The sequence below is a fragment of the Leptonychotes weddellii genome, chromosome 4, assembly GCF_054177405.1.
Source record: "Leptonychotes weddellii isolate Sample4059 chromosome 4, ASM5417740v2, whole genome shotgun sequence".
Taxonomy (NCBI): Eukaryota; Metazoa; Chordata; class Mammalia; order Carnivora; family Phocidae; genus Leptonychotes; species Leptonychotes weddellii.
The window spans coordinates 133,397,143-133,414,296 of NC_138372.1; the positions used below are offsets into that span (position 1 = coordinate 133,397,143).

General features: G+C 39.6%; 1 protein-coding gene across 4 annotated transcripts in view; it reads left to right on the forward strand.

The window, feature by feature from the left end:
* The first annotated feature begins 200 nt into the window (after positions 1-200).
* Positions 201-17,154, forward strand: part of DPY19L4 (dpy-19 like 4) — a 67,474-nt gene continuing 50,520 nt past the window's right edge. For 2 of the 4 annotated variants that reach the window (XM_031024220.2, XM_031024221.2), the window contains exon 1: positions 7,861-7,971. Coding sequence is in view for 2 of the 4 variants with exons in the window: in XM_006729766.3 (XP_006729829.1) it covers positions 337-352; positions 7,861-7,971; positions 15,486-15,610 (252 nt within the window). In the remaining 2 variants the exon portion in view is untranslated. Of the gene's footprint in view, positions 353-7,860; positions 7,972-11,169; positions 11,528-15,485; positions 15,611-17,154 lie in introns of those variants that run through there. The other 2 variants (XM_006729766.3, XM_081816260.1) reach the window with 2 other exon arrangements.

The following is a 17,154-nucleotide window of genomic DNA, read 5'->3' on the forward strand; positions in this document are numbered from 1 at the left end:
GCTGGACTCCCAGCTTTCGGAAGAGCCGGCGAAAGGGAGAGGCTGCCGGGAGCGCCGGCCGTGGGCGGTGCCACCCGCGTCGTCGAGTCTCCTTCCTGCCCGCGTAGGCCGAGGCGCGCCAGCAAAACGCTCCGGCCGCCCTCCGCTGCCGGCTCTCTGGTTCCTGGGCCGCCGGGCGGGACGCGGTTGGCGGCGACACCGGAGGGGGGCGGGTCAGGAAGTGGGGGCGCGGCGGCCGGGAGTGGTCTTGGGGCTGCCGAGGGGTTCGCGACGCGGAGGGCCGGAGACTCCGGGCCGCGCGGGACCCGGAGGGGCGCCCGGGCCTCCGCGGAGACGATGGCGGAGGAAGAAGGTGAGGGCCCCGGGGTCCAGCGCGCCAACTGTCGCCCGTGATCTCGGGAAAGAGGGGCGGGGGCGCGAGGGGCCCAGAGGCCTGGGCTGCGGGCGGTCAGTGGCCGCGGCTGCGCGCGGGTGGCTGCGTGGGGGCCGGGAAGGAGCGGGGCGGCGGCGGCGCGGGGATGTTTAGGAGCGGAGTGAATGGCCCGAAGTTTTGTCTGCCTGAGTGGGAAGCAAAGGTGGAGCTTAAAGTTGGGAATGGGGTAGGGAGAGAAAAGGCTCTGTGTGTGTGTGTGTGTGTGTGTGTGTGTGTGTGTGTGTTGCGGGGGGAGGGGGTACTGTTTGAGGGGGAGGGCTACTAGCAGACAATTAATGGGGTGGGGGGTTAGAAGATGGAGGCTTAGTTACTGAGTGCATATTTGAAAGTGATAGTGTTTCACCAAATGCCCCTCATTCTGAGTGCCTTCTTCAGAGGTCTGTGGATACCGACAAATACAAAGTCACGGGGGCGGGGCGGGGGGGAGAAGCCTCACGCCGCGGGTATAGAAAGAGGCAGGAATTTGGGGTAAACAGGGTTAAGGTGAATTGGGAGGGGAAACTGAAGAAGGCCACTTCATTTATAGGTTAGGGGGAGATGGCAAAGGGCTGAGGGCTGTAAGTAGTTTGGGAGGATTAGGAAGCCAGGAGTGCTTTGAGCGTGAAAGTGGGTGGTCTAGACAAATCTTCCCATGCCCCCACAGGGCCAATGCGAAGAAAATTAATCCCTTCAGTAATATTTATTCATAGAAAATGATAGGTATGGGAGAAAAATGGGGAGTTAGAGGAACTTATCAGCTAGCGATAGATATTACAGGAAACATTCATGGCATGCATAATAACTTCATGATACCCGTGCTAGTTTCAGGAACAGGTATATATGATGGTGTCGCTTGACAGAGCAGTTAGATTTTGCATTCTGGTGGGAAATACAACTTTTTACCTTCTTGAATGCCGTTGTGAATGTGATCTCATTTAGATTTAAACCTTATTGAACCAGGAATGCAAGGAGGGAATTTCAAGAATTCAGTGGAAAGCAATTTATTTTTATTTATTTATTTTAAGATTTTATTTATTTGACAGAGACACAGTGAGAGAGGGAACACAAGCAGGGGGAGTGGGAGAGGGAGAAGCAGGCTTCCCGCGGAGCGAGGAGCCCGATGTGGGGCTCCATCCCAGGAACCTGGGATCATGACCTGAGCCGAAGGCAGACGCTTAACGACTGAGCCACCCAGTCGCCCGGAAAGCAATTTTTAAACAGTTGTTTTCTGCTCTTTGGCTTGCTGCTTGTCCCTATGCTCACACTGGCCTCATATTTGCCTTCTCTTTATTGAGTTTTCAGAGTGTTAAAGCTGATCTAAATTTAAGACACTCTACCTAAAAACAACGTCAAAAACAACGTCAAAACCAATGGCTATTTGTAGTTGGTGAGGAAGAATTTAATTCCATTTATTACCTTGGTTTTATCTTTGATTGGAGTAGTTTAAAACATTTCTTGATATTTTTTCCTTTTCTGAATAGTTGCAAATCTGTGGAGTAGGTTGATAAGCTAGCTTGTATGTTTCCATTAACACTTTCATGCTTAAGCTAAAGCATGAAAAAAAATACTGCAATACTAAAAGTCTTTAATATGCATCATACAAAATGAGAAATTGTTTTAGGAGATTATAGTTACACTTAATTAAAGCAATGTGATGTGGAACTAATTAAAAAGACCATACCATTTTGTGAAATTTATTTATGGGATATAAAATGAAAAGTGGTGGGCGCCTGGGTGGCTCAGTTGTTAAGCGTCTGCCTTCGGCTCAGGTCATGATCCCAGGTTCCTGGGATCGAGTCCCACATCAGGCTCCCTGCTCCATGGGAGGCCTGCTTCTCCCTCTCCTATTCCCCCTGCTTGTGTTCCAGCTCTCACTATGTCTCTCTCTGTCAAATAAATAAATAAAATCTTTTTAAAAAAAAAAGAAAAGTGGTTTTGGTTGTAGAATTACTGATAATCCAAAAGCAAAAGCAAATACATCTTATATAGAACAACTAATGTATTGAAGTTTTGTTAAAATATAGTTTCATTCAGCAATTTTTTAATTCCATAAACATTTGGGTGCCTACTGTGTTAGGTGGTGGGATATAATAATAGTCAACAATGAATGAGTAATTACAGTCTTACTTATTATAATAATGCTAGTAATGATAATAGCAAACATGTCTATGTGCTAGGCATTATTCTGAGTGCTTTACATTTGTTTTATTTGGCACTTTTCCAAATACATATTATCTTAAAATTAGACTAAATGGTCTATTTTACCCCTATATCCCTTTTTTGCTTATCATTCACATTCATTTGGGTCCTCTTCATTGTCCCACTGTTACTCCAGGTAAATAATTTTTTGAGAATGTCATCTTACAAAATGTCTTCCTTGTTGCAGTAGAGGGTCAGATTGTTCATACTTATCCTTTCTGAAAGAAATGTTAGAGCAAAGAAAGAAGTGACCACCTTGAGTACAGCAGTATTAACACTACATTTGGAAATTGCTGTGTGTTGTCTGGATGGACATTTGCAGGCCTATTTGTAGCTCTGCTAATGATCTCATGTGAAGATCATTGGACCAGACCTGGAAATGGCAGGTTATTTTTGTGGTTATGTTATCATTTTCATTTAGTTTGACTTTTTCTTTACAATGCTAAAGATACAAGAAGGAAAAGGAAACTTAAAATCTGTCCTAGAACTTTCCTATCAGTTAATCGGCATCATTCATGGCTTTGGCCTTTGCTGCTTCTCCACCTGGGGATTCCTGGTTTTGTCTTCCAATTATGAAGCTATGAGATCAGTATAAAGGAAAGGAGGTGAAATTTGGATCTAGTCAGTTTTGTTTCTTGGTGACAGGTAAAAAATTAAAAAAAAAAAAAATTTTTTTTTTAAAAACCCAACGCTGGGCTTGAACTCATGACCTTGAGATCAAGACCTGAGTTGAGATCAAGAGTCAGAGGCTTAACTGACTGAGCCACCCAGAGGCCTCCCCCACACGCCCCCCAACCTCAGTTTTTTGTGAGGGACAAGGTTGAAGAGATTGGCTAAAATGAATACTGTATTTCCTAGGTTGTACTTTTTGCTCCCCCAATTTAATGTCACTGAAACCAATATGTCTTAAAATCAATTCATACATTTAATATGGTAGTGTTTCCCCCCCCCTTTGAAAAACTGCTTAGGGGCACCTGGGTGGCTCAGTTGGTTAAGCATCTGACTCTTGATTTCAGCTCCAGTCTCGATCTCATGGTCATGAGTTCAAGTTCTGCGTTGGGTTCCATGCTGGGCAGGGAGCGTACTTAAAAAAACAAAACAAAACAAGGGGCACCTGGGTGGCTCAGTCGTTAAGCGTCTGCCTTCGGCTCAGGTCATGATCCCAGGGTCCTGGGATTGAGCCCTGCATCGGGCTCCCTGCTCAGCAGGAAGCCTGCTTCTCTCTCTCTCACTCCCCCTGCTTGTGTTCCCTCTCTCACTGTGTTTCTCTCTGTCAAATAAATAAAATCTTAAAAAAAACCAAAAACAAACAAACTGGGCTCCTGGGTGGCTTAGATGGTTAAACATCTGCCTTCTGCTCAGGTCATGATCTCAGGGTCCTGGGATCAAGCCCTGCGTTGGGTTCCCGGCTCGGCAGGGAGTCTGCTTCTCCCTCTCCCATTGCCCCTCGTTCCTGCTTGTTCTCTCTCTCAAATAAATAAATAAAATCTTTAAAAACAAACAAGCCCAAAACCCCCAAGATACCTGCTCAATATCTTAAAATGTATAGCATCTTAGAACCAAAAAGATATAGTGTTATAGATCCTTTATAGATAATTTATTTGTATGGCCCTTGATTGTTGCTAATATAGATTCTGGAAAGATGGCTTTATGAATTATTTGGGAATTTTTTTTTTTTTAAGATTTTTATTTTATTTATTTGACAGAGAGAGAGATAGCGAGAGCAGGAACACAAGCAGGGGGAGTGGGAGAGGGAGAAGCAGGCTTCCCGCCGAGCAGGGAGCCCCATGCGGGGCTCGATCCCAGGACCCTGGGATCATGACCTGAGCCGAAGGCAGACGCTTAACGACTGAGCCACCCAGGCACCCCAAATTATTTGGGAATCTGTGCAAAATTTTTGTATAAGCTCTACTTCTATAAATAAAATCCATTTATATGTACTAAGAGAACACTTTAATGTCTCTGTAAAGTGATTGATTTTATGAGGAAATTTTTTTTTTAAGATTTTATTTATTTATTTGACAGAGAGAGAGACAGCCAGAGAGGGAACACAAGCAGTGGGAGTGGGAGAGGGAGAAGCAGGCTTCCCGCGGAGCAGGGAGCCTGATGCGGGGCTTGGTCCCAGGACCCTGGGATTGTGCCCTGAGCCGAAGGCAGACGCTTAACAACTGAGCCACCCAGGCGCCCCTAAGGAAATTTTTTAAAAAGGAAAATGATAGCTTTTTATAAAGAACACTTTCTATGTGATATCCCCTTTCCAATCTATCTTTATCTTAAATGTGTGCTTTTAACCTCTAATAAAAAAGACCTACTTAAACCATTTGTAAACTACCTTAACAGATTTGTTAGCTTGCTTTCTGAAATTATCCAGTTAAATTTTCAAAAAAAATTTCAATACTATCAATGTGTGTGATCTTGTAAGTGTAATGACTGAGTAAACTTCTTGGGGTTATATCACCCAGTTACTGCATCCACTCAGCCACCTCCCCTCCAGCAACCCTCAGTTTGTTTCCTGTAGTTAAGAGTCTCTTATGGTTTGTCTCCCTCTCTGATTTCACCTTATCTTTTCCTTCCCTTCCCCTATGTTCATCTGTTTTGTTTCTTAAATTCCACAAAAGAGTGAAATCATATATTTGTCTTTCTCTGACTGACTTATTTCGGTCAGCATAATATCCTCTAGTTCTAGCCACGTCATTGCAAATGGCAAGATTTCATTCTTTTTGATAGTTGAGTAATATTCCTGTGTGTGTGTGTGTGTGTGTGTGTGTGTGTGTGTGTGTGTGTGTGTATACACACCACATCTTTATCCATTCACCTGTCAATGGACATCTGGGCTCTTTCCTTTTTTTGGTTATTGTGGACATTGCTACTGTAATCATTGGGGTGCATGTGCCCCTAATCCTCATTTTTGTTGGGTGTTTTTAACTTTTGCTTTATCCCAGAGCAATTAAAAAGGCATCATGAAAAAGAAATATAGTAGTATTTATTAAGTGACCCAGATTTGTATGCAAAAATACTGAAAATCTGGGGTGTTGGTGGCATAGTCAGTTGGGTGTCCATCTCCTGGTTTCACCTGGGGTTGTGATCTCAGGGTCACGGGATTGAGCCCCGCGTTGGGCTCCATGCTCAGCATGGAGTCTGCTTGAGATTCTCTGCCCCTCCCCCACTGTGCACACACATGCTCTCTCTCTCTCTTTTTCTCTAAAATTAAAAAAAAAAGAACTCAAAATCTGAGGCATGGCTTTTCTAATAATAATGTTATTTTCTAATCTGTTCACTGGCTTCAGTACTTAAGACAATTACAAAATAAATGATAGCTTAGAAATGGTTAAAAATTAGACCAGACTGAATCCACTAAATATACAGTTATTATTTTTTAATCACAATGCCAGTGTTTAAAGATATTTTAGCAAACTTGAGTTTGCTTTGAAGCTATTTTAAAAAATATCCTTTTTAGGGAGGGCCCGGCTGGCTCAGTTGGAAGAGCATGTGACTCTTGATCTTGACAGTCATGAGTTCAAGCCCCACATTGGGTATAGACATTACTAAAAAAAAATTAAATTGGGGCGCCTGGGTGGCTCAGTTGGTTAAGCAACTGCCTTCGGCTCAGGTCATGATCCTGGAGTCCCAGGATCGAGTCCCGCATCGGGCTCCCTGCTCAGCGAGGAGCCTGCTTCTCCCTCTGACCCTACCCCCTCTCATGTACTCTCTCTCATTCTTGCTCTCTCAAATAAATAAATAAATCTTTAAAAAAAATTATATTAAAAAAATATAGAGTTGTTTTTTCATTTTCCATAGTAAAGCTAGAATCCTTCCATCTGATCAGCAGCAGCGGATTCATTCTCCTTTTTTGACTTCTCTTTTTAGGCTCACATTTCATAGCTTAAGGTCATCCCTAAAAGAAAAGAGAAAACTCTCCTCTGCTCCAGTAAGGAGGAAATAAATTCTTGAACCACCTTATAAGCTTGGCAGGACAGTTTGTACCAACATGACAGTCATAGTCTACCCTTATAAGATAATTAATTCTGGGGGCACCTGTGTGGCTCAATTGGTTAAGCATCTAACTCTTGATCTCAGCTCAGGTCTTGATCTCAGGGTCATGAATTCAAACCCTGCATTGGGCTCCATGCTGGGTGTGGAGCCTGCTTAAAAGAAAAGAAAAAGAGGGGGTGCCTGGGTGGTTCAGTTGGTTAAGCGTCTGCCTTCGGCTCGGGTCATTATCCCAGGGTCCTGGGATTGAGCCCGGCATCAGGCTCTCTGCTCAGTGGGGAGCCTGCTTCTCCCTCTGCTGCTCCCCCTGCTTGTGCTCGCTCTCTCTGTCAAATAAATAAAATCTTAAAAAAAAGAGAGAGATAATTAACTCTAGGAAGGAAAAGTAGTTAGGTTTGAATATAGTAAATTTTTGTTTCATTTGGAATTCAGCTTACTGGTTTGGAGGTACTTTTTTTTTTTTTTTTTAAGATTTTATTTATTTATTTGACAGAGCAGGAGAGCACAGGCAGGGGGAGCGGCAGAGGGAGGGGGAGAAGCAGGCAGGGAGCCCAATGTGGGGCTCGATCTCAGGACCCTGGGATCATGACCCGAGCTGAAGGCAGTTGCTTAATTGACTGAGCCACCCAGGTGCCCCTTGGAGGTACTTTCTGCTTTACATTTTTTATTAGACATAAAAGGGTAGTCTAACATTGGGAAATTTTCTGACAGTTTTCCACATATAGGGGTATGCCTATTTCACATATCTAAATTATAAGACTGTACAATGATAATAACACAGCACTGTGAAATTCTGCAGAACTTGCAGGATTGTTTTAAAAATGAAGTATAATTTTATGATCAATATATTTTATTATATTCAGATTTTTTAAAAATTGTTAATCGTTGAATCATGAGTGTGATATTCTCAGGTAACTAGAATAATGCGCTAATGTATTAAATAACACCTTGTTCCCCAGTCATTCCGGAAGGGGGTTTACTTATTTTGGGATATTTTGAAAATAACATTATCTCAGGAGAAGAGCTTGTTTGTTTATCAATAGGACTCTGAAAGCACAGGTGGAAGGGAGAACCTAATTTTTTTTGTTGTATGAAAGACAGTCTTTCTGTCTAAATGAATTATTTATTTAATTGTGAAAAAAGGTATCTTTGATACTGAAAGTTCTCTATGTGACTTTTGCCTTAGTATAATAAAAGTTTGGGTTATAGATTAGAACAACTTGATACACGTGTTGCAATAATGTCTTAAATATTTGAAGGACCAACAGTAGAACTGCGCCAAAGAAAAAAGCTGAAGTCTTCAGAAAATAAGGAATCTGTCAAAGAAGAGAAAATCAGTGACACTCCAATTCCTGAAAGAGCTCCAAAACGTAAGTTAGATAAATTTGGAGTTTTTGTGCTACTACAAAAATGACTTTTTATATGCTAGGTATTATATTTTGTATTAATATTTTATCAACTTTTTTTTTTTTAAGATTTTATTTATTTGACAGAGAGAGACACAGTGCGAGGGGGAACACAAACGGAGAGTGGGAGAGGGAGAAGCAGGCTTCCCACCAAGCAGGGAGCCTGATGCGGGGCTCGATCCCAGGACCCTGAGATCATGACCTGAGCCGAAGGCAGACGCTTAACGACTGAGCCACCCAGGCGCCCCTTGTATTAATATTTTAAATGTGTATACCTTTTCTGAGATTAATTACATGGTATTATCAGTCAACTTTGGTTTTGCTGTAGAACAAACCCTAAATCTCACTGGCTTACAAAAAACACTTATTTCTGACTAATGTTCCATGTTGTGGCTTCAGGTTGGCTGGTGTAGCTTGATGTGTCATGAAGGAACAGCCCCTACTTGCGACATTTTTTTTAAGACAGAGGAAAAGAGCAGGAGAACAGGCAGAGTCATGCCATGTCTCTTAAATTTTCTGCTGAGCTGGCACTTTGTCACTTGTACTCATATTCTGTTGACCCAAGGAAGTCATATAATCAATCCAGACAGTGAGATGGAGAAATATACCCTGACTACAGGGAAGAGATGGAGAAGTATACCTTGACTACAGGGAAGCATTGCAAGTCACATGGTAGTGGGCAGAGATGAATAATCTTTTTATAGGAAAGGATAAAATAAGTGGGAATAATAATGTAACATTCTACCACATTCTTTCCTTTTGGTCATAAATATTTACTTTTCTCCCTCAAACAAAATACACTCACTATCTCTCTGGCCCCAAGGAAGATACTCAGTCTTACCCAGTCCTGGCAGCAGTCTTGAGGCCCAAGGTCTTCTTATCTACATCAGGGCCAGGTATGATTCATTCTAGTCCAGATATCTATAAATTAAAAAGGTAAGTTTTGTGCTCTGTGTCAGGGGTCCCCAAGACCACCCCCATGTTTGGTGATTAGCTAGAAGGACTCACAGGTCTCAGAATATTTACAGCAATGACTTATTATAGTGAACAGTACAAAACAAAATCAGCAAAAGGAAAAGACCTAGGGCTAAAATCTGTAAGAAACTAGGCATAAGCTTCACTGATTCTTTTCCTAATGGAGTCACACAGGATGTGCTTAACTCCTTCAGCATCAAATTGTGACATTTGTTAAGTTTTATCTACCACGGAAGCTCATTAATGACTGCGCAGAGTTGGTTTGTTTTTTTTTCTTTCTCTCTCTCTTTTTTTTTCTTTTAAAGATTTTGTTTATTTAAAGAGAGAGACACAGCAAGAGAGGGAACACAAGCAGAGGGAGTGGGAGAGGGAGAAGCAGGCTTCCTGCAGAGCAGGGAGCCCGATGCGGGGCTCGATCCCAGGACCCTGGGATCATGACCTGGGCCGAAGGCAGACACTTAACGACTGAGCCACCCAGGCGCCCCTCTTTTTCTCCCTTTTTTAAAGATTTTATTCATTTGAGACAGAGAGATATATATAGAGAGAACATGAGCAGGGGGAGAAGCAGAGGGAGAGGGAGAAGTAGACTCCCCACTGAGCTGAGAGCCTGACGCAGGGCTTGATCCCAGGACCCGGAGACCATGACCTAAGCCGAGGGCAGACGCTTAACCATCTGAGCCACCCAGGCACCCCTTGTGTTTTTTTTTCCTTAAGATTGTATTTATTTATTGGGGCGCCTGGGTGGCTCAGTCGTTAAGCGTCTGCCTTCGGCTCAGGTCATGGTCCCAGGATCCTGGGATCAAGCCCCACATCGGGCTCCCTGCTCAGCGGGAAGCCTGCTTCTCCCTCTCCCACTCCCGCTGCTTGTGTTCCCTCTCTCTGTGTCTCTCTCAAATAAAAAATAAATAAAATCTTTAAAAAGAAAATAAGATTTTATTTATTTATTTGAGAGAGAGAGGGAGAGAGCATGCACGCATGAGCTGGGGGGTGGGGCAGAGGGAGAGGAAGAAGCAGACACGATGCTGAGCAGGGTGCCTGACATCACCAAGACCCTGAGATCATGACCCGAGCTGAAGGCAGATGCTTAACGACTGAGCCACCCAGGCGCCCTGGTCCTTCTTTTTCTATTATCCTACTGAACTATATATGAAGATGGCTTTGGAGAACATGCCATCCTTAGGGGCTGAACAGCCTTCTCATTGCTTCCCGCTGAGAGTTGAAGAGAGTTGAAGGCCCATTTATTTTTTTATATATATTTTTTATTTTTTAAAGATTTTATTTGTCAGAGAGAAAGAGAGAGAGAGCACAAGCAGGGGGAGCGGCAGGAGGAGGGAGAAGCAGGCTCCCCTCTGAGCAAGGAGCCCAATGCAGAACTCTATCCCAGGATCCTGGGATTATAACCTGAGCCAAAGGCAGACGCTTAACCGACTGAGCTACCCAAGCGTCCCTGAGGGCCCGTTTACATATTTTTTCTCAAATAAGATAAAGGCAGTGGGTTATCTACAGAGCTAGTTCTTGGGGGTAGCAGCAAGAAAGTTTTTTGGAAGCTGGAAAAATAATAATCCATATTATGCAGTGATAAATCCTGTGAATAGTTGCAATTTTAATACTACTTTTTTATTACTTTAGGTAACAGGATTGTAAAACAGGATGTTACTACAATGCCTTGGTTATCAGCTGCATTTGATTACAGGAAAGAGATGAATTTAGAACAGAATTAGCCTATTTGCAAGCAGGAATGAAGAGGAAAAGAGGGAATCCAAAATTTCTGGGACTTGTAGTATTGAGTTAGAACTGTCTATTTTAGCTAATAAAATCAAGAAAAATGAGAAATACTTTGAGCAACAAAGACGATGACTAAGATGAATCCTCAAGGCAATGACTAAATCAGGGGCAAGGCTCTCCCACAGAGTTTGTTAAAAATATATGGATGGATGAAGGTATTTCCTAGAAAATAACATAGGGTGTGGTTCCACAGAAGCCTAATAAGATCAAAATACATGTAGTTAAACCTTTTCAGAGACTCATCTAGAAAAAAAATTGTCAGTACAGTAGTCCCCCCATGCAGTGGTTTCACTTTCCATCATTTCAGTTATCTGTGTTCACCACAGTTTGGAAGCAGATAATCCGCTTTCTGATGTGTTGTCAGAAAGTTAATAGTAGTGTAACATACTTCATGGTACCTATGTCATTCTCCTTACTTTATCTCATCACTACCATTTCACATCATTACAAGGAATAGGGTGAGTACAGTACAGTAAGATATTTTGAGAGAGAGAGAGACTGTGTTCCCATAACTTTTATTACAACATATTGTTATAGTTGTTGTATTTTATTATTAGTTATTGTTAATCTCTCACTGTGTCTATAAATTAAACTTTATGACAGGTATGTATGTATCGGAAAAAGCATAGTGTATCTAGGGTTCAGTACTATCCACAGTTTCAGGCATCCACTAAGGATCTCGGAACACATCCCCCGCACACAAGGCAGGAGAGGACTTCTGTATAGTTGTTGGAACATGGATGGAGCTGACTAGAATCACGTAGGTAAAAAGCTGACAAAATTGTTCGTTTCTTCGCAGGAATAAGTAATTTAATTTTTAAAAATTAAGGTAGAGGCATGCCTCCTTTTATTTTTTGCAGATATCTTTTTTTTTTTTTTTTTAATGAACTGAAGATTAGTGGCAACCCTGTGTCGAGCAAGGCTTACAGCACCATTTTCCAACCGCATTTGCTCATTTCCTATCTCTGTGTTATATTTTGGTAATTCTCACAGTAGTTCAAACTTTATCATTATAATATGTTGTGGTGATCTGTGGTCAATGATTATGATTCACTGACAGCTCAGGTGATGGTTAGCATACTTTAGCAATAAACTCTTTTTAAAATAAGATATGTATGGTTTTTTTTTTTTTGGACATAATGTTACAGTGTAGTATAAACTTAACTTTTATATAACCAGTAAACCAAAAAATTCACTTAATTCGCTTATGGTAATATCTGTTTTATTGCAGTGGTGTGGAACTGAACCTGTAATATCTCTGAGGTATACCTGTATAATTAGCTTACAGTAAAATGCACAGAATCTTAGGCATTTAATTAAATGAGTTTTGACACTGGAATGCAGCTGAAACAAGATACAGAACATTTCTATTATCCCCGAAAGTTTCTTTATATCCTCTTGAAGATTTTCCCTGTACCCCCCCCAAGACAACCACTCTTCTTTTTTTAAAAGATTTTATTTATTTATTTGTCAGAGAGAGAGAGAGAGCACAAGCAGAGGGAACAGCAGGCAGAGGGAGAAGCAGGCTCCCCGTTGAACAGGGAGCCCGATGCGGGGCTCCATCCCAGACCCCGGGATCATGACCCGAGCCGAAGGCAGACACTTAACCAACTGAGCCACCCAGGCGTCCCAACATCCACTCTTCTTATTAATTCGTTTTGCATGTCGTAGAATTTCGTATAAATGGAATCATACAACGTGTATGCTTTTGTGTCTGGATTTTTTCACTTAGCTCGGCATGTTATCCTTTAAAAATATAATCATTCTGAGATTCATTCATGTTGCTGTAATTTTTTATCTATTCTCTTCTTGTTGGACATTTGAGTAATTTTCAGTATTTAGCTATTATGAATAAGGCTTCTATGAACATAGTTCTACAGATCTTTTTGTGGATGTTTGTTTTTATTTCTGTTAAGTAAATAAGAGAATTGCCTGCTAAGTTTTTGAGAGAGATGTACTGTTAAAAGAACTGTCAATCTAGATTAAAAAGGATATAACTATTCAGGTCTTAAAATGATATATACATGCAGGAAACAAGCTGAATAAGCTGCTCTTAGGGTGTCTTTCTTGAGAAGCAGTGAGTGTGTTTTGCCTTTGGGAGGGAAGTGAGTATTTGTGAGGAATGGGGAAGACCCTGGTAGACTCTTTTATTGTTTGCAAATGTTTGCTCCCTTCCCTAAAGTGAATTATTCATTTCTTCCCATTGCCATTGTCTCTGAAGCAGTGTGTACTTTGCTTCCTCATTGTCAGGCTTGTTGATGTGACTTGCCTAGACTAATGGAATGTCTGTGGAAGCAACACTGTACTAGTTTTGACCAGAAACTATAAGAGGCATTGTATGCTCTGCCTGTTCTGCTTTTTTTTTTTTTTTTTTAAGATTTTTATTCATTTGACTGAGAAAGAGAGAGAGCACAAGCAAGGGGAGTGGCAGGCAGAGGGAGAGGGAGAAGCAAGCTCCCTGCGGGGAGCCTGACTCAGGGCTCCATCCCAGGACCCTGAGATCATAACCTGAGCCAAAGGCAGGTGCTTAACAGACTGGGCCACCCAGGTGTCCTGTTCTCCTGCTCTTATCCTCTGTCATGAGAATAGCTACTGGCCCCAATCTGGGACTCTGAAGAAGATAGAAGAGCCACAGCTAATCTGAAGTCTGAAATTGGGTGGAGAGTCACTGAAGACCCAAAACCCACAAGTAGCATAAGTGAGAAATAAACCTGTATTTTGTAAGCCACTAATAATTTGGGATAACTTTTTTTTTATCATAGTAAAGCTTACTAATAGAGTGGTCATTTAAAACATTTTGGAAAATACAATACAAGAAAGATAATTAAACAATCTAGAGCTAACTACTGTAAAATAGTATTTTCCCCCTGAATACAAAAATATTTTTAGGGTAGAAAATGTGGAAAATAGAGAAAAGTATAATAAAAATAAAATGTATAAATAATTCCAATAGAACTACTTTTAAAAGTTTTGGCAAGTATTGCTTATATTTTTTTCAGTGCACTTATACTTTACTTTTTTTTTTTTACTTTTTTTGTGAAATTGAATCCTACGTTTCTTTTCCTAACATGTCCTTAGCTTCTTCCTTTGCTTTAAATATTACTTAACTATGCCCTGTATTATTGGTATTGATATCTATGTAGTGCTCTTTTTTTCTTATTCCATCTTTGACTCTTCACAAAAAACTTTGAAAACAACATATTTAGTATTAAGGTAAGGCATTTATATGTAGGATTTGGTTTACATACTTTTTATAATAGCCACTGATAATTAGGATTAATCTACCATTATCTAAGACTTAATAAAAAAACAAAACAAAACAGGAAAACATACACTTTCAGAAACTTTGAAGCACTTTTGCCAGACTGCCACCATTGATAAGTTTTTTTTACCAGTTTTTTTAGTTCATATTGTGTCAACATTGCTTTAGTTAACTATCTTATATATTTTTGCATGTATGCTTCTGTATTTCAACAGTAATAGCTAGTATTTACTGAGCTCTTACTATGTGCCAGGCCAAATGCTTTACACATGCTACTGAAAACAATAATTTTAAAACAATTTTATCCTACTGATAATAATATTTGATTTTTGGGTACTGTTTTTCAAGCATTTTGAATGTAATTCTTACTGCCTTAGTGATATCTAACTACTTAGTCTATTTAATGTCTCTAGTGTTCCATGAAAACTAATATTTATTAAATAATATTTTGAAAATGGCTAAGATTTTAGTTTAGCTAAGCTCATAAATCAGCAAGTTGAGTTTTACGGACCTGTCAGTCATTCGGTAATAGAACATTGGGCTTTGGGCCCTTAGGCCTGTGCTTATTATACCTAATAGCTAGAGTAGAGCAGGCCTAAATCACCCTGTGTGTAGAAAATTCACATGTATTTTATATTATTTCATCAAGAAGTAGTTACATATATATAACAGTTGCATATGATGTTTTAAATACATAATCATAAAAAATCATTGAATTATATATACTTTAAGTGGCTGTAATCTATAGTATGTAAATTATTCCTCAATAAAGAAAAAAATTCCTTGATAAGGAAAAGCTGTTGATAGTAATTCTGAATGAGCCTGTATTTTTTCTTTAGATGTTTGTTAGTACATTCCTTTTATTCTTTCTTTTGATTAATAGACTTTAATTTTTGAAATCTTTTTTGATTTACAGAAGAATTGGACAGATAGTACAGAGTTACCTTCTTACACCCTCCCTCTGCCCACACACAGAGTTTTTCCTATTATTAACATTTTATATTAGTATGGTATTTTTGTTATAGTTAATGAGCCAATATTATTGGTATATTAATACATTATTTTTAAATAAGATCCATACTTTATTCAGATTTGCTTAGTTATTACCTAATGTCCTTTTTCTATTCCAGGATCCTACGTGACATTTAGTTGGCATGTCTCCTTAGACTCTTCTTGGATGTGGCAGTTTTTTAGGTTTTTCTTGTTTTTAGTGACCTTGACAGTTTTGAGGAATACTGGTCAGGTATATTTAGGATGTCCTTCTATTAGAATTTGTCTGCTGTTTTTCTCATTAGACTGGGGTTATAGGTTTTGGGGAGGAAGAACACAGAGTTAGAATGTCATTTTCCTCACATCTTATCAAGGGTACATACTACCTTTTGATTACTTTTTAAAAATAGAAGTGCATTAATATAAATATCATCTACATCTGATTACTTTTAATATGCTTTTTCAGATGTATTATTTCAGCGCTTTGCAAAGATTTTCATTGGCTGTCTTGCAGCAGTTACTAGTGGTATGATGTATGCTCTCTATTTATCAGCATACCATGAACGGAAATTCTGGTTTTCCAACAGGCAGGTAAGAAGAAAGAATTTTGAGCATATGGAAGTTGTTTTAGTATTTAATTTTAATCTAAGTAATGTGTTTTTCCCAGGGAGCCAAAATATATGTGTGATAAGTATGACAAGTGCTTTCTTATTTACAGGCATTAGAAACAAAATGGTGCAGGAGCTATTTTGAGAACACAGTCACAGCATCAACCTTGAAAAATTTAATACAGTGTATTTCCAGGCCATGGAATAGAAACTATGAGGGTGCTTTCCTTCATGCAACTAATTTATCAGGGGCTTTTGATGACAGTGAAATGTTACGGAGTTTAGTCACACTTTGAGTAGTTTTGGTAGTTTACGTAGTTTACATTTCAGAAACAATCTGTTGAAGTTTCAGCAGTAAAATATTTTAATTTTTAGATTACATGATTAGAATGTTTTGGGGGCATGGAAATGATTAACATGCATGACAGTATTTATTAAGATGTCTCTTCATATTAGTATGTTTAATGTCTGGTTTTAAATCATGTGTATTCCACAGACCCTTTAGTCACCATAGTTACTTACATAATTCATAATTTAGCCTTTGAGTAAATTTGTTCTCAGATTTCCCTTCACAATCAGATACATCTTTCACGCATTGATAAGGTTCACAGTGTTATCACTTGACTCTAAAGAGTTTTGTTTTCTTTTTTAGTCCAAACTGTTTTGTTGTTGTTCTTATTTTTGAGCAGTAGTCAAGCCAACTGACTGTTTTTAAGCCATTGATTGACCTAATCCCACCAAAACATTTAGCTGAATAATTACCTGTATTGATTTGACAAAAGCTATTACTATAGCATATCCTATTTCCTTGAAAATTTTATGCATATTAATAACTATTAGTAGTTCTCAATGCTGGATGTACAATAGAATCATCTGATGAGCTTTTAAAAAGCTCACAGATTCTTAGGTGGGGTGGCAGGGAATGTCTAGGATCAGTGTTTCAAAATATGTCCAAGCAATTCTGTTGTGTAGGCAGAACTGAGAACAACCAAAGGTTTAAAAATAATAGAAGGCATGCATCAAAAAACACTGTGTTTTTTAAAACACTGTATGATTCAGGAACATTGACTTTACCTGGGAGCTTTTTCAGAATTGCAGATTCTCAGGCCCCACTTTAGAATCAGAGATCTTTTCTAGGAGTTTCATATGCACATTAAATTTGAGAAGCATTAATCAAAAGTTCACATCTTTGAAATCTTAGAAAGAAACGAATGTTTCCATTCATAAAGAATCATTTTAAGGAAATTTATCAGATTTTTGTTGTTAAGGAAACTTACTTCGATTAATAAGCTCTAAATGAGGAAAAAAAATTCACTGGTCAAATAGATCTAGGAAAGATTTCCTCTTGGAGATTCACAGTTGCATAAGGTATACTGAAACTCTGAGAAGTCTTACAATAAAGAAACCCATTAATTTTCTTTAATGCTGTCTTTGCATAACTTATTTAGCTATAGAACTCTTTAGGTAATTCCCATTTATGTCTTAGGAAATTCTGTTGACCAAACATAAGAAAAACTGCTCTGATAT